Below are 17,712 nucleotides of genomic sequence, written 5' to 3'. Positions count from 1 at the left end.
TCCTGTCTTCCTTCTGCAGTCACTAGTATCAGATGGGTATAAATATAACTCCACGACGAAATTCAGGCCCCGTAGATAGTAATCCTTGCAAATCCCCAAGAGTAGACTATCGCTTGTTGATATCTAGGCCCTCGGCAGCATGATTCCACGAAGTAAGGAACCTTACCGAGAGAACGCCGACTTCACGAACATGCCGAAAGTATCACTACGTAGTCCCTTAGTGGATCCAATTCCAGCGGGGTTCTGTCTGGACTTTCCCGCTTCCACAAGTGTCCTTTCAGATACGCCACCGGGGCTGCGGCACGCTCCCCCAACAATCTCTACTAGCCGGCTACCCCGGGAAAGCCTCCATCACTATTCCGCGGGGGGATGAGAAGGAGGTCCACACCGGTATCTGGACCCCATGCGCTAAACAGATCCAGGTGGGGATATCTCACCCGACAATCCCTCCGTACAAGGGTGAAAACTCGGTGTAGATAACGTGCCGTTGCTATCTACTGAACCCATCCTTGACCCCCGGGGCTTATTACCCCGTGGCCAGATTCAGGTGCATGCCAACATAAGCTACGTTATAAGTAGCACTTCACCTATGTTCTCTATTGTTCTGGAGAAGACTGCTATCATTTTGCAAAATCCTTATTCTTCGTCGGGTACAATTGCCCCATAACTCAATCCACCACCCAACGCACACCACTCTTTAACTAGCAACTTCCCAACCGTTCAAGCCAAATCATCTCTCACATAGACTCCTGCTTTTGTCAATGCGGTACCATGGACTCGCCAACCAACAACCCGGACGATGAATCCCCGATCGAAAAACTTCAGAAAGACGACGCAACCTCGCACCACGAAGGCGAGATAGCCTTGAAGCCACGTTTCGGCTTTTGGACATTGCTAGGATACCAGATGATGGTCATGGCCTCTTGGTCCAACTATCTCGTCACCATTGGTGTATCGGTCGACGTCGGCGGCCCTGTTGGCTTCCTCTACGGCACCATCGTCGTGGGTTTCTTCCAACTGTTGACTGTCCTGGCAATGGCCGAGCTTGCATCTGCTTGGCCACATCCCGGCGGTCCCCTGTTTTGGATAACAAAACTCGTGCCAGGCCGTATCGGACCAACTGTTTCCTTCTTCATGGGATGGATCAACGTTCTCGCATATGCCTCGCCCCTGGCATCTGCAGGCTTCTCCTCCACACAAGTCCTCGCCGCGCTTATCACCAACGTATATGGCTACGAATGGAGCAGCTGGCAAATGTGTCTAATGTACTGGGGTCTTGCCATCGCATTTGTCCCCGTCAGCTTGCGGCCTGCGTTTATGCCTATGTGGAGCATGGCCGCCCTGATATGTCTTCTGGGCACTCTGGTAGTTACTATCGGTCTCTGGGTCTCTCACATCCAGCCCCAAACGACCAGTTTTGTTTTCACGAAATTCGTCAACAATACAGGGTGGTCAAATAATGGGTTCGTCTTCGTCTTGTCCCTGGTACAAACGACGTACGCCATGTCGGGCCTCGAGGCAGCGACACACATGTCTTTCGAAACCAAGAACCCAAAGCGTACGGTTCCACTCGTTTTGGTGTCTTCTGTTGCCATTTCGACCATTCTCTGCTTTGGGTTTGCCATCCTTCTCCTCTTCGCCCTCCGCCCTCTCGACAGCCTCGTCAACTCTTCCCTCGGCGCCATCTACATCCAGCTGTACGTCAACTCAGCTGGAAGAGCCGGCGGCCTGGCCGTGGCAACCATAATCATGGTTGTGCTAAACCAATTTTGCGGAACTCAGCTGATCGCCGCTGGCTCTCGTGTTGTATGGGCTCTGGCCCGCATGGGATGGGTTCCTTATTCGTCCGTGTTTGAGCGCGTCAATCATGAAACCGGTGCCCCAGTGAATGCGACATTTCTCACTCTTGGTTTAAGTCTGTTGTTTGGTCTGCTCTATATTGCGAGTGAGACTGCTTGGAATGCCGTGGCTAGCTGTGTCGTTGGGGCGTTCCAGATTACGTACATTGCACCACTTATTGTGCTGATGATTCAAGGACGCTCAGCCCTCCCAACTCGCTATTTCAATCTGGACAAAGTCCCTGGACTTGGATACATCATAGATATCCTCGCCATCTTGTGGGGTATCTGCATCTTCTTGGTTTCACTATTTCCCGTCGACATGCAGGTTACGGCATCGACAATGAACTATTGTATCGTCGTGTTTGGCTTCTGTGCTGTGGTATTGATTCCATATTGGATGTTATCTGCCAAGTACAAGGTAGGGTCTGAGGGTACCGGAGGAGACGTTGCTAATATGCTTCACTGATTGACGATGGAAATCCTGGTTTATGGAAAGAACTTTTGCGCATTTGTATACTATTCCCCATATCACCACATATCTTTCTATCTAAATATTCTTTGTCTCGTGTGGTTATGACATGTACTCGTTTCACTTGAGACTGACAGGATTGGGATACGGACAAGCGGTCCTCCTCGATACGCCAAAATGTCCTTCGTTGATGAGAAGAGATGCGAGTAGAACATCGGGTTTGTGGATGAGCTTGTGCTGCCCCGCACGATTCTTGGTTCATCTCTGCACTCTTTCTAGATTGGTTCTTCTGTTCATCGCTTTTCCATGTCTGACGGCAAGGTTCTATAGTCGACGCTACTCTGAGAACCTCGCACTTCGGCCAAATCAGGGAAAGCTTCTCCATGAGGGTAACCATGAATCGCTGCGTCGCATCGACCAGGGCGGAGCTAAGGATATTGGTTGAACGCATGAAGACATCGATAGGCTAAGGTAGCATTGATCAAATAAATAATTAAATATTAGACGGCATACATACGCAACCAGATGCTACTACTCCAATATTTCATTATTCTGTCCTGATTCGACAAGTCACTATACGCCATCCTCCATTATATCACCAATCATGTCAACTGAGTTTGAGGGCAAGGTCGCCCTTGTGACAGGCGGCACGGGAGGAATCGGCTACGCATGTGCCTCCATGCTCGCGTCCCGTGGAGCTTCAGTCGCACTCTTGGACATTGGCAAAGGCATCGATCAAGCTTCTCGCATCACCAAAGAGTTTGGAAGACCAGCTCTTGCCATTGAATGCGATGTTATCCGCCCTGAAGATGTGGAGAGCGCCGTGAATACCGTCATCGACGAGTTTGGGCGGCTGGACCTTTGCGTCAACGCCGCGGGCATTCTTCCACCCGGAGGTAACGTCGACGTCTTTGAGCCCTCGATGTGGGCGCGCGTTATCAACGTGAACCTCAACGGCGTCTTCCATTGCGTGCAGCAAGAAATAAAAGTATTCAAACGCCTGGACATTCGCGGTTCCATCGTCAACTTCTCATCCGACGCGGGCACCGTCGCAACTGCCGGGTGCGCAGCCTACGTCGCATCAAAGCACGCTATCAACGGCCTGACCAAGACAGCAGCGCTCGAGTGCGCCTCGCAGGGCATCCGAGTAAACGCTTTGGCGCCAGGGAATATTGAAACACCGATGATTGCAGCGCTGGGCGTGAGCATGGACGAGATTGCGCGGGCGTTGCAGCCGACGGGTCGATGTGGCAAGCCAGAGGAGGTAGCGGAGCTCGTGTGTTTCTTGTTGTCAGAGCGCAGCGCCTTTATGACGGGGTCCATTGTTGCGATTGATGGAGGTATTACGACGACTGGCTACTCGTCTTCAAATAACACTCCTTATGGCGGAAAATGAAACTGTCAGCTCCATATAATGACCCATATGGAAATGAAAGGACTTGTAGGCTCAACTTCTACACAATCACTCAATCTCATAGCTTTGATTTGCTTTATTAGTAGACATTATGAGTTTCTTGGATTTAATCGAATTCAGAGTGCATGCGGCGTGCTTTCCTCCACCGCACGCACTCTATGAAGTACTAACACAATAATTAAACACATTTCCCGCCAGAAATAAAGTAATGGAAAAGGTTAAGACAACCATGGCCCGTTTCCTCCGTAATATTCGTCGTAGTACATGCTACAAGACTGGTTAATCGTATTGTTGGGGCTCGGGCATGGTATACTGCTTCCTCCCGAACAAAACCCAATACGCGAGAGCATACAGAACCACCCCGAGCAGCACGCACGACACGTAGTTCATCTGGTCAGCTGCTACCGGGAGATAGTAAGGAAACGAGTAGAAACAAAGAGCAATCAGAGTCCAAGCGATGACAACAAAGTTGGCGACGTAGCCCAACTTGGGATACCAGAACGGCCCAGGGGAAATGTTAGAGCGGCCGGTCCACAGTAAACATGCGATGCTCGCAGAGTAGGTAAGGTACTGCAGCAAAATACCTGCTGCAACCAACGAGTTAAATGCCAGAGTAGATGCGAGGTACAGACAGCCAAGGATGGCAATCCACACAGACGACCAAACATGCGCCCAAAAGGGCACATGGAAGGGAGCCGGAGCTATCTGGCTAAGATGACTGTGGAACGGAAACCCCTTATCTCGACTAAAGGCCCACGCGATCCGAGACTGCCAAGTATGGCAACCAATGATAGCACCGGCTGCTGAGACGGTCACGACACTCTGCAGGGCAATCGCGGCGGCGTTGCTGTTGTACACCTGGTAGAAGATCTCGAGGGAGGGCGTTCCCGACGCAACGACGGCATCCAAGTTGGTGGCTGCAAAGAGAAGCGCAAAGACGGTGGGTAGCCCTGTGAAAGTTCCCAATGCGACGGTGCAGAGAAGGGCCATGGGGATATTCTTGCGAGGCTGGGGTATTTCATCAGCGAGATGGACGACAGCGTCGAGGCATGAGAACGACCAGTTCAACGGATTCAGCCCAATGAAAAAGGCAACTCCATTCGGCCACCCAGAGATATTGTATATATCGACAAAGAAGCTCTGTGCTGTCTGTTTCTCGGACCGGCCCGCGAGTAGAGCAATGATGACAGCCAAGATTAACGTGCACGTATAGAAAAGCAACGTTTTGCTGACCCACGGCAAGACTCGCTCGAAGACATTGAAGCCAAAGGCAAGCAGGTTGACGACCTGATAGCCAACGAAGCCCATCCAAGGTTTATACTCGAAGCTCGGGTTCGCGAGGGTGACCATACTGAAGATACCGACGGTGACGACGAGACACACGGATGCAGTGACGCATAGCGCGCTCGCCCAGCCGACGATGCCAACAATATACGACAAAAAGCGCCGGCACGACGGCGGCGCAAGCGTAGCAACCCAGAAATACTGGCCCCCGGAATGCGGGAATGCAGAAGCCAACTCGCCGAGGCTGATAGCAACGAAGAAGCCGATGACGGCCATGAGCAGGAAGCCGTAAAAGAAGACGGGCGGGCCGCCAAAGGCAAGGCCGCCCGAGAGGCCGACGATGATGCCGACGGCCGTGTTGGTGATAGAGTGGCCGATGCCCATGGCCGTCCACACGGTGAAGGGCTTGTCATCCGTCTGGTGGCGGATGTTGATGGATGAGGCTTGAGCGAGCTCTTGGTCGGTGCTCTTTTCGTTTGTGTCGGCTTTCATGGCAGATGATTGAACGTCTCTCAAAAACTTGTTCAACTTCGAGAGACAAGAGGGGAACAGGCGATGAGAATGGGTATAGTGACGCGTATGTGTAATATAATGCTGTTAGACGGCTCAGTGTTTCAAAGATTGGGCCGAGACCCGAACATGCAGCAACTGTCGACTTGTGGTTCAGCCAGACATTTCCGGTTATCACAGCGTAACGCCATATGGCTATAAAAATGAGACCAATATCCCATAAGGGTACTATATAATTCGCCTATCACAAATCATCAGTGACCGGGTGTTGGTGGAGCAGCGAGTCCGTAGTTGGTGGGGCGAGCCTCGCACATTGTCCGCAAGCGGTTTAGACGGTACGGAGACATGAGTTAGATAGCAGGTTGATGAAGCCACGGATTATCACGAGTCGCGTCTTGCGGGGGTTGAGGGTTGGACTCTACGCGTCTCGTCCGACAACGCCGAGCTCTAAAAGCATCACAGCCAGATTCGTTGGTTGGAATATACGGAGAGCTGAAGTTCCCCACGAAACCCCGCGTTCTATCTGCGTGTCGCATCGCCAAGACTTGGGTCCGTCAAGTCTGTTCTCCAAGTCCCAAAATGGCAATACTGCGAGGTGTCTGGGGCGTTCGGCCGACATGGCTAGAATTCTCCACAATGGCGGTGGTTGAGTACTTGGTAGGTCATGTCATGGATTGTTCGATATCTGCGTTACTTGGCAAGAGGGACTGGTGTTGAGTCGTTGAGCCGTGGCGTCCATAAAGGACAGCCATCGTAGCATGGTCTCGATCTACTACCAGCCAGCCACACCACAGTTTCTTCCTCCCTCAACTCTCTCTTACAACACGTATTCTGTCATATTATCTGGCGATTCACCAAAATGTCGTTTGTCGCCACCCCTGACGAAGTCCGCGCCTGGGAGGAGCTCTCCTCCAAGCCCTCCTTCTCCCAAGAACTCATCACCTTGGACTTCACCACGACGCCCGAGTTCATCCAGAGCGTCCTCCCCCCCGGCTTCGAGCCCGGCGACGAGCCCAGGGGCCACATCAGCCTAGGAACCTTTGAGAGCCGGCTCTGCGGCGAGTTTGACTGCGTGATGGTCTCCATCGACGTCAAGTTCCGCGGCCGCAGGGGCACGCACATGCTCGAGCTACTCATCAGCGGCGACACGCCCGTTACCTGGGGCCGTGAGGTCTGGGGCGAAGTGAAAAAGACGGGCATTTGTCGGATATGGCGGTCGGGCAACTACCGCTATGCGTACGCTGAACGCAATGGGGTTCGCTTGATCGAGCTGCAGGGCGAGTTTGGCGATGATCTGCCAGCGCGGACCCGCGAGAACACGGCCTATGAAATTAAGGCATACCCTCATTCCATGGGCAAGGGCCTTCAGTGGGAGCCCAAGGTCAATGTCTTGACTGTGGCCGAGCACGACACTCGCCGCTCAGCAGGCCACGGGCGATTAGTGGTTCGCGGCACGGCCTCCGATCCTATGCACAGCATTCCAATTCTGACCGTCAGCGAGATGGAGTACGTCTCAGGGCGCGCCGACTACACCGTGATTGAGGAGCATGATCTTGGCTGCGGCGCGGCGTATCTGCCCTACATGATTGGCCGTCACTACGACGACCTTCGCCAATTCAAGGTCGGAAGCGAATGGACTGGGATGAAGGACATGGAGGAGGAGACGGAAACGAATCCCGTGCAGCGACTGACGGCACCTTCCAAGAATTGGAAATGAGGGGGTTTGGTAAATGTCATCAGTTAGACACTGTAAATGGAATTATAAACCTGGTAGGATTATCAACACATTAGGCAGACAAGAATTATACACGGCACAGATTGTTATCCTACAGCTAGTGAAAGGCCGCTCTCAACCATGAGCTCGAGCCAGGTTATAAGAACGCCGTTGTCATGCAGCTCCCAGACTTGCTTGATGAGCTCGAAGCTCCGGGCATAGGTCGGAACCTTGGTAAAACTCACGAGACGCGAGCTCGATATCTCCACCAAGCGCCGGTCATGGCAGCGGTCGGCCGGTAGCTCGGAGCCAGCAATCATCAGCAACGGGCCCACCCAATTGAGTAGGGCATCTTGCTTCGGAATGTGTCGGATGGTTTCCATGACGGTGGAGACTCTTTCCAGCAGCATCCGCGAGTCGATGGCGTCAAGCTTGGCCACAACACCTCGTGCTTGGTACAGCATAATGTCACCAATGGTCCTGTAGCCTTCAGCAAGCTGCACCAGCTGTGCCAGCTGAGACGAGCCCTCTGGAGGCTCCCACTCCCACAGCCGGCGACGCAGTTCGCGGTCACGTTCGATGCACGGCTGCTTAGTCTCTGCAACGCGCCGGTAATAGTGCCCTATGTCGGTGAGGATGGGACACAGGGTAGTTGCGATGCCAGTTACCGGATGCACAAGTGTGTTGAAGGGCGGTTGGCTGAGTGCCGTGACGATGCGGTCGCTAGGCCGTCTCTGCAGAGTAGCAGGAACTAAATATGAAGAAAACACCTCGAGGTAGAGAAATAGTCCCATGACGTAAAATGCAAATGGATCAGTGGGCGCCGTGTCGGTGAGCAGATGGATGATGCCCTTGACGCCGAACAGAAACTCGATGCCAAACTCTTTGCCCGTGGGATCCAGCCAAGCAGATGAGACGCACAAGATCAGCGACGACAGAATGACTGTGCGCAAAAGCATCTGCTGGTTACGCGAGTGCTATACGCGCGCCACCTCGCCCTGCAGCGAGACGATGGCCAAGTTGCGCTCCTGCAAGGCGTGGGAGAGACTCGTCACGGCGAAGTCATGACGATGCGCGACAGCAACGCACTGTACGACATGACGCAGGGCCTTTGAGCGGCGCAGCAGAGACACAAGAGGATACGACAGCGAATTGACAGGCGGCGGAAACATGGCCATGGTCAAGCAAGCCGAATCGTACCAATACCGCAACGCATCGTTTTCCAGACCGGACGCCGCGGCGCCGAGGCCGACGATCCACGGCCTCTCAATCTGCCACTGATCGCATTGGAAGTTCCCCGTGCACGTCTCGCCACGGGCTTCGCAGCGCGCGCACGTCGGGCGCTTCTCGTCGCACTTGACCTTGCGGCGCTTGCATTGCTCGCAGCCGGTGCGGTTCTTGACGGATCTGGCGGCGGAGGGGGGAGTGGACGCGCCACTCCCGCGGGAGGACGCAGAGTTGGGAAGGGCGGTTGGCTTAGACGCTGGAGCTGGTTGTGGCGGTTTCGGCATTGAAGAGATGTGAGGTTGTCATGATGGGGGCGTTGATGCGATCGGATCAAGTCATCTGAGTACAGGCGGATAGGGAGTTTATCCGGCGATGACGGTGGCGCTATCCCCTGTACGTCCTCACCACAGTGCCGATGGTGATGCTAAAAAGCCAACAGCCTGCTGTCGTGCTTCATCATGGCGCGTTCAAGATCTGATGTACTCCATGGGGCTGGCCGAGACTCATACGATCCGTGAACTGGCCTGTAGAGCCCATCAATCCAGTCAAAATGGCTTTATTCAATGTGAATAGGAAGCACCACAATCATCCTGTCCTCGGCCTTCAGTACAGCTTACTTCACCTGTTAACATTGATGTTCTGCTATATTTTTGCGGCGCCACCTACGACCAGGAGGAGCAAAACCGTAACGCGGATTGCGATGTGAGTAGTGAAATGATTCCGCCTACACGCCATCCTTCTTAGGTATCTGAAAATGAGAGCGAGACACTGACACATCTATTCTGACGGGATAGCTGCTTCTTCGGCAGCTTCCCGTGTGGTTCCTGCACAAATGTCGCGGCATGCATACCTATGCACCCAGCAGAAGTACCGCGAGAGATAAGTGTGCTCGTTCGGTCATGCCCGGTAAGTTCCCTTTTCTCAAGTGCGGACGGGGCCGAATTGCAGCTGATGAAGTATCTTTGCGTTTCCAGATTCCATCTAGCGGCAGAGCTTGGGATGCAAGACCAGACACTTGCCTTGCGTTCGACGCAGAAGCAGCGTGTGGCATCACACTGACCATTTCCTCCACTCCATTGGGAGATGCTACCTCTACCGCCACCAATGACTCCAAGTCCTCAGTAGTATCTGCTTCCACCTCGGCGGCATCGGCCGGCAACTCGGAAACCTCATCCACAGGAAGTGAAATTCGCTCGGGCGAATCCACCAACTCAGACCGTTGATCTGGCTCTAGGGAAAGTAGATGTCATTTATTTCCAAGTTTATCACCCGTTTTCTAACCTTGAGATATTAAGGAGGGGACTCGGAGTGATGCCGACCCGGGTCAGGATATGCCTATTTAGAGAGTAAGTGCGAGTCAGCTGTAGAGCTGGTCTTGGTTTTGGAAAATGTGGCTCAGAGAAGTAAGGTTTCATCTGGCTTGGTAGAGGCGAGGGCGAGCCATCCACAGCCAGACATACACAGCTTTTACCCTAGACGTCAGAGACATTCAAGATGACCAGTACGGAGTAAAAGAGAATCAGATTAAATAATAATACCAATAATAGCTATTATTAAAAATTATAATTTCTTTGAGACAATGCTGTCTTTCTGGAAGATCAACTCGACAGACCGAGTATGAATGGATGCTTGAAACAGTGGACGAGAACACGTCCAATTGATAGGGCATCTTAAGTCGTACCATACCTACAGAGATGAAGGTGTTTCAAACCCCGTCGTGGGCAACTGATACTAGCTCCTGCCTCGTGATCATCCTATTATTGTGGGACACATGGATAGTCTAATAGCATCTGCGAAGATCGCCATTCGAGCATGCCCACCGTGTTCTTTAGTATGCGGTACTCCTCCACTATCCTCTCTGCCTTTCCTAACTTTAATCAGAACCTAACGCCTGTAACTCGTGGCCTGCACGAAGTCTCCACGCGCGACTATCAGATTCCTTTGGAGAACAGATGCTCGGTCGCCCTCGAGCCGTGTCAGTGAGGAGGAGGATCCTCTTGTCGAGCGAGAGTTCTCGCCACTTCCTATTGACGACGGTCATTATGGTCCCGGTTACCTACGAAGACGACTGGGATCAACGCGCGGATGCTTTTGACACTTCGAATACTGGGTTCGGAAGGTCAGTTACCATTCTGGGTGGGGGTGGTCGGCATGATCCAATCCTCGTCCGCTCTAGCTCGTCTGACTTCAGGCACGCCCAAGCAAGCGTCAAACGATGTTCAACTCTATTTTGGGTGCATTGGACGTGATGCATGGTCAGCGTTTCCTTTGTGTCAGAAACCTTGGGGTCTTGCTTTGGAATATTTTGTCGGTCACCACAGGGCCGCCAGACTCGATTGCTTGCCGCCCGGGACCGATGTATCTCCCACTCATCTACCAGTGAAGCGTGCATCTACTCTCAAGGATGGAATTTGCGCATTCACACGAGGTCATCCTATGGTCGTTTGACATGTTGAACTATTGGCTATCCGCGCCATCGTTGTCTGTGTGCATGGTGGGATTCGTCTCGGCATTCTTCCACTTGGGCCAGTATCCTTGTCGCTTCCCAAATAATGCAAGTGGGTGGAGGCGGCAAATATGCACGGTCAGCAGTGGATTCTGACATGTTCCTAAGGGACATCCGTGTATCAATTGATGACGACATTGGTCCTGGGAGATGGGTTGGAGCTATCGGTTACGGAGGTGGATCAGATGTGGGAAAGGACGGAAATGCCGCCCCGCATTGAGCCGCGATATCTTGGCGATGTGATTGACAAGTGCTGGCATTACACGAGTACGAGGACGTGGAGGTATTGAAGGCGGATGTGAAGGCGGACGTAAAGGCGGACGTGACGAGGGTGCTGGGGGTGGAAGGCTGGGATGTGGAGGGATATGAATTGAAAGGGTTTGACGGTGCTGCAATTTTCAAGGATGATTTGAAAGCTAGCTATCCATCGCCGACGAGTGTTTTGCGGTGAATGCTGGATGGTGGTTGGTAGGAGATAAGTTATGGATTAGAAAGACGAGAGAGCTGACAGAGAGGATTGGTCAGGTGGACCAGAGACAGAGACGAGCCGGCGGGGACACGACAAGGGCAGCGGCTGACTGACAAGGGCAGACAGACAGACGAACAAGGGATCCACGACTCAGGATATACGGCTGAGCGGTCAACGGGCCGGCCAAGCGAATAATATATCGCGCGTGCTTGGCCGTGTGACTGGAGATCTCGATGCGTGGCTGGCGGTCCGATGCCGAGATAGGGCCTTTGATATCAGAAGAAAAACAAAAGAGAAAAAAAAATGGTACGCAAACTCCGGCGCATCCGGACGCCCAATGACAGCTCGGCAAGCAGCTAGCTCTAATGCAGCCCTAAAGTTCGCCCTTGCTCGTCGCTGGCTCGCCGTAGATCCTGAGATTGGCTAGTCTGTCTCCAACCCCCCCCCCCCCCTTCTCTGGACCATCCCCACTGGATAAGTAGGTACCTAGGGAAGTGACTTGTTGGTCTTGTCCCGCGACATCCGGGCGTGCATTATTACATCAGAAGTGACAAATGTGACGAGTGCCGACTAAGCACAAGGGAATAGCAGCCGGGCCTTGGGCAGCTTGCACCTTGCACCTTGTAGCTTGCAGCAGCTCAGACCACCACCACCCGGACATTCGGACGTAAGAGCTGTGACTGCGAACGGGGCCGGGTTGATTATCGAGCAATGTGACGTCGTAGCGGGGGTGCTGGTGGAGGTGCAGAATGTGAATGTGCAGGATAACTTTATAACTTGTTGACGACCGCCTTTATCAATTGAGTCCATCCTCCATTTCGACCATCAATTTGCAACCATCATCATCTCTATCTCTCCAATTGAACTACCACCCAACCCAATCTCCCTCCCTCCAACCGCCATCATGTTCGTCTTTCCCCTCGTCCTCATCTTCCTCCAGCTCTTCCATTTCGCCTCGGCCCTGCTTCACACGCCCGTCTTCCCCCAGCCGCAGCGCATCACGCAAATCGTCAAGAACGCATACACGGCGCCCCGACGACAGCTCGCCGATTGAGCCCCCATGGTTCACTTGACGACGACTGGCTACACTACAAACGACATCTACGGACGCACCACCACAGCTACTACACTAGACGCATCATATCATTCGTCATATCATTCATGACCCGTCACATATCAACAACACTCGTCGGTCGGGCAGGGATGAATTGACGCCTCACACTCCACGGCGGCCCATTCGGAGTGGATCTTGGGCGCTGAGCAAGGCGCTGGGACTGGGCACAGGGCACGTCTTTATCGCCTGAAACATGGCCGGGCGCATATCGCGGCATCAAGACCTGGAGCATGGGAGCATGGAGCATGGAACAAATGCCGTTTTGGCCGTTTTTCTCAACATCATCACAAACGGGAAATGGACGAACGACTGGGAATGGGCGATTGGCGATGGCCTCAATCGGAGGAAACACAGACGGTGCGACAACCACTGACGTCACACTGTGGGGGCGCGTCTACCCTGTTGCAGGGACACACCCACGAGGACGGATGGACAGTGCGTACGCGCATGAATCATGACGATAGGGACAGCAGCATATCTTTGTTTATCGATACCAGGCTAGCAGCGATGCGGCCAATGACTTAATGAATGAATTTCTTTTCTATGCGAATAATTTCTTTACGAATAATCCCAAGCTCCCATCCTACGTGATCCCGTTTGGTACTTCTGTTTTGTTGTTGTGATGCATCTCTCGCCTCTCCTCCTCTACGGACTCATCGCGGCATCCGCTTCCGGCTTGGCGGTGAGACGGCTTCGTCACGGAGCCCGAGAGACCAAACGTCAATGTTCCGTCATGGCAATCACTCGCCCGTTCATTGGTACAACCACTGCAAGTACTTGCAACGCTGCAACACCAGCCATCTGCCGTACTACGTAGTGCTACGTAGTACCTGAACCCCTTGCTGAATGAATGAATCACACACCCTTGTCGTACCCCGCGCTTTCGGCTTTTGCGTCATGTGCCAGCCATCTCAATCAATCCGCATCCGAAACTCCGGGTTTCCCTCCGTATTGTCCGCGGAGATTGCACCGCTCTCCCAGTAACTTATCCAGCATCTATCTCCGCTTTGCACGTCGTTCCACTTCTCGGTCCGGACAATACCATATCGTTTTCGACGTCCGAAACCTTGCCATGGATGATGCATTCGGCCATCTGTGCTCGGTTCTTCACCTTCAACTGGCACCGGCCTTTCGGGATCCGAACACCACCTTTTCAGCTCAATTTCCCCCTCGTCAATCGCTGCTCGTGCGTTGTCCGCGTCCGTCCAATTGATGTCGGGAATATTACATCCCAGCCCGATACGAGAGTTTTCTTAGCGTGACTCACACCGAACTCGACGCTGACACCCAGCGAGCTCTCTAATTCCAGACAAATAATTTACCAGCTTTACCCCAGTCGAGGTATCAATTACGAGCGCTCCTATCGGGTTCCATGCCGCGGCATTATTCGATTGATCAATGCTCTGGGAAAAAAAGAAAAAGTCATATGACATGCCTTGACATGGAGAAACAATCACTCAGCTTGCCACAATTTCGCGGTTTAACCCGTCTTCATTTGGCCAACATGGGACTTATTCTTCTACAACCTCACTACCCTCACTAAATACCCTATTCTAAAGTCCAGCGTATGTCTCGTAGGCCAGCCTCGCCCAATGCACTCTCACATTGAACCGTTCCCAACCATCTCAGAGTTTGTCACCCTCGACCATGTATTCCACAATGTTGCGGCCGCCACAAAACCACAAAGCCATCACCTGATTCCCAGGCTCACCCATGACCAAGTTAAAGGTCTCCAACGGTGCAGTGCGAGAGTGGAAGGACAACAGCACCAAGTCGCCGGGGCCGTCGGCAACTCCAATACTCGTGATCGGGGCCCCCGCATCGATGTGGATACAAATATCCTCGGGCGGTAGCATTGTCAACTTGAAGGCGTATTGGTGGTCTTCCGCACGAGGACCGTCCTCGCCTGGGCTGATGATGATCTGGCTGGGGTTTAGCGCTGTGTTGGTGACGAGCCGGCGGCCCCAGTTTGCCGGGCAGAGGATGGAAAACAGGTAGCCTGTGCTGGAATGGATCATCACCTTGTGCCTACCGTTGTGGTCCGTCAAGTTGGCGAAATCGACCAGCCAGCTGCAGACAGCGCCATCTTGACGCCCTTGTCTGTTGTTTTTGTTGTTTCCGTCGTTTCCGTTATCAGCCATGGCGGTAGAGAATTTTGGCTGCAGAAAGGTTACGTTGGTGAAAATAGAATAGTCTTACGAAGGTAGCAGAAGGTATAGGATGGAAAGGAGGTTGAGGTTTCAATCCGCAACTCCAAGGCTTTATGCTTCGAAGAACACATTCCATGGGACATGCTCCACGAGTTACTGTTGCAGCGATCCTCGCTATTGTTCACTTGCTCATGTTAAGCTGAAGTTCAGGATGCAGAAACGCACACAGATGAGACCAGAACAGCAGACCGAGCCCATGTTTTCAGAACAGAGCATATAAACGTCGAACCGACAAATGAGAAACACATCACGAGGCACTTATCGCAGATTTCAATGGTTGATTATCTATTTTGTGTGTATTACATTCCATACCCATCTCCTACTACCTCAACCAGGTGTTAATACGTGTACCGACTTGTAGTTCCCAGTTCCCAGTCGAAAGCAAGCCATGAATCGACCACCAGAAAATCCGCCACGTTGCTCTAATACTAATAAACAAGTGATAAGCTAGACTTAAACGTAAGACGCGTTGAAAGTATGCGTACGGCCCAAAGTTTGGTACGTGAAAAACATCGATTCATCCTCATCGAAAACGACATTAAACCCCCATATATCACCCCCCAGTGTCACAGAAACTAGCCGGTTTCCGCTAGCGGTCTGATGCCAATTTATTCTTTTACCAAACCACGACTCGCGATAACCCGCGTGACAAGCTCGAGCGAATTCAGGGGCGACGATTGTAAGCCTGCTGGGTGACCAGTCAGTACTCTCAATGTCAAGTTGTCCCCATTCGCTTGGGTAGCACACTCTGAACTGACGTCCTCCACAGCCGGTTATTGTCAACTCTTGAGGGCCGGTAGAAGACACAGACCAGAAGTTCTCGTCTGCGTTGGTGTATTCGGTCAAGTCCTCCGCCGTGAATAGCACAACAGTGCCATCTGACTGGTCTCCACCCTCATTGCTTTTGTCGCTGGACGGCATCGCTTCGGAAAACGATGTGATTTTCTAGAGCTTCTTTTCGTAAGTTCTTGGTTCTTGGTGGTTTGGTCGTAGTGGTTAGGGTGTAGACTCGTTGTAGAATGAAGGTTGAGAACTTGGTAGAAAATATGAGCTTTTATGCATTGCAAACAAGCAGTCCATTCGTCAGTGTACCATAATAATCACAACCTTGTTCCGTGCTCTGGGTTTCTGTGCCATTTGCCTTTTTTGTTACAGGCATTTTCGTCTACAGTCTCACAGGAACACCCACTCCAGAGCACTAAAACATAAGTTTCCGCTTTACAACAGCCATCATTGTGGTAGTTAGGGCGGTGAACAACACAGAGCAGGCAAGAACATCCCTGGTTAAACAAGAAAATGAACAGCTACACAGGCACGGCCGTCAAAGGTTAATCCGCTGTAATGGAGTGCGGTAAAGCAAATAAGGATACAGCGTACGTCTATTATTAAACGCGTGAAAGTTAGACAAGACAGTTCACATTCACTTTACTAAGATGAACCCTCTAAGATATGAGGGTAGAATATAACTATTCTATTTTGGTACATTTAGCAATCACTAGCCTTCTACGTTTAAAATGTTACATGAGATTTTATTTTATTCAGCAGAGATGTCTTCAGATATTATAAACTCCGCCCGATATGGAATCCTCCTCCCGATATAGAGAACTCCTCCAGATCTCGAAAACCATGACCCTATGACTCAGTGCAGGGAGCACAATCTGCGCATGGTGTAGTGCCTGACGAGGTAAAATTAGGGACAGCAGTAAGCGTGTCGGATCCTTCTTTAGGATACAATGCACACTCAATCGAGTTCTCCTCATCAACAGAGAACGAACACATCCACCATATGCCACCTGTAGTTCTCATCGTGACATGCCCGTTGGGGCTCGTCCCTTGTGGACACTGAACGATCTGCTTCTCGTCACAAGGCGGGGGCAACTCTCCAGCGAGATCCTTATCGTTGATTGTAACGACCTTGCCGTCTGGTGATACCGTGACACGGATATCATCGCACCACTCTCTCACCAAAACAATGAAGACCTGTCCTCCGGGGCTCTTGACGCTGATGAAGTGGATCGCGCGGGTCCATTTGTAATATGTCACGAGCCACCCGGCTTCTTTCGTGCAATGTACTGGCTCCATGTAATGCGACTTTTTGCCTGACTTACGGAGATGGGAAAACATTGAAGTTTTGTGTTGTGTTGTGTTGGTGGTCTTGGTAAGGACTGGTTTTTTAATGTCCCCGTCGGTTGATTATGGTTGCGATGTGCGGGTTGAATGATTGAACATTGTCTCTAAACTTTGGACAGACATGCGAGATTTATATATTTCAAAATTAGCTGATCGCTTTGTTGGGGAACAATATTTTATGCTAATCTCTGTTTCCAGTATTCTTTGTGGTTAACCGTTTCTAGAGTAAGTACAAAGGAACAAGCGAGAACAGTGACACAGAACAAAGCAACAATGGAGCCGTTTAGGGACAAATGAGGGTAATTCTAGAACAATGTTATCGTTCTAAACGGTAATGCAAGTTGTTTAGGCAGTCAAGTGAGCTCATAGCATGTGAAAGGCGAGCCTCACTCTATACTAGATACTGCGTCTATTTGGTGAAAGATTAGCTTGTAGCAATGCGCTCGTGCATGTTGGATGAGATTAAGACATCATAGGGCCATCGCTACGATATAGCATTACTACTTGTCTCTGATTTTTTCGAGTCGGCATGATACAGGTGATATTTCAGCTTTTGGAGGTTCCTGGCCTTGTCCAAATTGATCGATTTAAGGCCCTCAGATCACGCAGATCACGATGAAATAAGTTCAAAGAGCAGAGCCAATGGGGCTGAAAACCGACATCTCAGTACCTTGCTCAAGAATCTTGATTGATTCATCCTGAACAGTGTATCAGTGGATTGATGCTCATACAACAAAGAGACTGAAGGCGAAGTGGTTGCCGTGATCAAACACAAATTGTCCAACAAACTCCCCTCAAGCGCGATTGAGCGCAAAGCTATTAAG

General features: G+C 51.7%; 8 protein-coding genes across 8 annotated transcripts; 4 read left to right on the top strand and 4 right to left on the bottom strand.

Annotated features, from left to right (window-relative positions):
- Window positions 1–638: 638 nt before the first annotated feature.
- BGZ61DRAFT_559025 (amino acid/polyamine transporter I) lies at window positions 639–2,408 on the top strand. The gene has a single exon (XM_046255745.1). It carries the CDS (start codon window positions 772–774, stop codon window positions 2,305–2,307), a length of 1,536 nt encoding a protein of 511 aa, XP_046097737.1. The 5' UTR covers window positions 639–771; the 3' UTR covers window positions 2,308–2,408.
- A 506-nt stretch (window positions 2,409–2,914) lies between these two features.
- Window positions 2,915–3,706, top strand: BGZ61DRAFT_484113 (putative oxidoreductase; the record flags this gene model as incomplete). The annotated part of the gene is made up of 1 exon (XM_046249567.1): window positions 2,915–3,706. One exon carries the CDS (start codon window positions 2,915–2,917, stop codon window positions 3,704–3,706), a length of 792 nt encoding a protein of 263 aa, XP_046097736.1.
- A 297-nt stretch (window positions 3,707–4,003) lies between these two features.
- BGZ61DRAFT_538367 (amino acid/polyamine transporter I) lies at window positions 4,004–5,500 on the bottom strand (the record flags this gene model as incomplete). The annotated part of the gene is made up of 1 exon (XM_046254644.1): window positions 4,004–5,500. One exon carries the CDS (start codon window positions 5,498–5,500, stop codon window positions 4,004–4,006), a length of 1,497 nt encoding a protein of 498 aa, XP_046097735.1.
- An 877-nt stretch (window positions 5,501–6,377) lies between these two features.
- Window positions 6,378–7,235, top strand: BGZ61DRAFT_484111 (uncharacterized protein; the record flags this gene model as incomplete). Its single annotated transcript, XM_046249566.1, has 1 exon — window positions 6,378–7,235. One exon carries the CDS (start codon window positions 6,378–6,380, stop codon window positions 7,233–7,235), a length of 858 nt encoding a protein of 285 aa, XP_046097734.1.
- BGZ61DRAFT_430696 (fungal-specific transcription factor domain-containing protein) lies at window positions 6,894–8,764 on the bottom strand. The gene is given in 3 exon segments (XM_046243825.1): window positions 6,894–7,285; window positions 7,349–8,209; window positions 8,225–8,764. 3 exon segments carry the CDS (start codon window positions 8,741–8,743, stop codon window positions 7,259–7,261), a joined length of 1,407 nt encoding a protein of 468 aa, XP_046097733.1. The 5' UTR covers window positions 8,744–8,764; the 3' UTR covers window positions 6,894–7,258.
- A 229-nt stretch (window positions 8,765–8,993) lies between these two features.
- On the top strand, window positions 8,994–9,958 carry BGZ61DRAFT_559017 (uncharacterized protein). The gene is made up of 3 exons (XM_046255744.1): window positions 8,994–9,161; window positions 9,269–9,365; window positions 9,434–9,958. The coding sequence occupies exons 1-3, from the start codon at window positions 9,010–9,012 to the stop codon at window positions 9,680–9,682; spliced, it is 498 nt and encodes a 165-aa protein (XP_046097732.1). The 5' UTR covers window positions 8,994–9,009; the 3' UTR covers window positions 9,683–9,958.
- Window positions 9,959–14,173: 4,215 nt separating this feature from the next.
- BGZ61DRAFT_538364 (uncharacterized protein) lies at window positions 14,174–14,689 on the bottom strand (the record flags this gene model as incomplete). Its single annotated transcript, XM_046254643.1, has 1 exon — window positions 14,174–14,689. The coding sequence occupies one exon, from the start codon at window positions 14,687–14,689 to the stop codon at window positions 14,174–14,176; it is 516 nt and encodes a 171-aa protein (XP_046097731.1).
- A 1,701-nt stretch (window positions 14,690–16,390) lies between these two features.
- Window positions 16,391–16,882, bottom strand: BGZ61DRAFT_484107 (uncharacterized protein; the record flags this gene model as incomplete). Its single annotated transcript, XM_046249565.1, has 1 exon — window positions 16,391–16,882. One exon carries the CDS (start codon window positions 16,880–16,882, stop codon window positions 16,391–16,393), a length of 492 nt encoding a protein of 163 aa, XP_046097730.1.
- Between the last annotated feature and the right edge of the window lie 830 nt (window positions 16,883–17,712).

Source organism: Ilyonectria robusta (assembly GCF_021365365.1).
Source record: "Ilyonectria robusta strain PMI_751 chromosome Unknown BGZ61scaffold_28, whole genome shotgun sequence".
In the NCBI taxonomy this organism is placed as follows: domain Eukaryota; kingdom Fungi; phylum Ascomycota; class Sordariomycetes; order Hypocreales; family Nectriaceae; genus Ilyonectria; species Ilyonectria robusta.
The sequence above is the reverse complement of the archived record's forward strand: the minus strand, read 5'-3'. Positions and strand labels throughout refer to the sequence as shown.

Coding starts and splice junctions, on each gene's coding strand:
- BGZ61DRAFT_430696 (XM_046243825.1), bottom strand. CDS start 8,743: ATGCCGAAACCGCCACAACCAGCTCCAGCGTCTAAGCCAACCGCCCTT. Junction 7,286..7,348: donor AGAGCGGCCTTTCACTAGCT/GTAGGATAACAA, acceptor TAATCCTACCAG/GTTTATAATTCCATTTACAG.
- BGZ61DRAFT_559025 (XM_046255745.1), top strand. CDS start 772: ATGGACTCGCCAACCAACAACCCGGACGATGAATCCCCGATCGAAAAA.
- BGZ61DRAFT_559017 (XM_046255744.1), top strand. CDS start 9,010: ATGGCTTTATTCAATGTGAATAGGAAGCACCACAATCATCCTGTCCTC. Junction 9,162..9,268: donor ACCGTAACGCGGATTGCGAT/GTGAGTAGTGAA, acceptor CTTCTTCGGCAG/CTTCCCGTGTGGTTCCTGCA. Junction 9,366..9,433: donor TGCTCGTTCGGTCATGCCCG/GTAAGTTCCCTT, acceptor TTGCGTTTCCAG/ATTCCATCTAGCGGCAGAGC.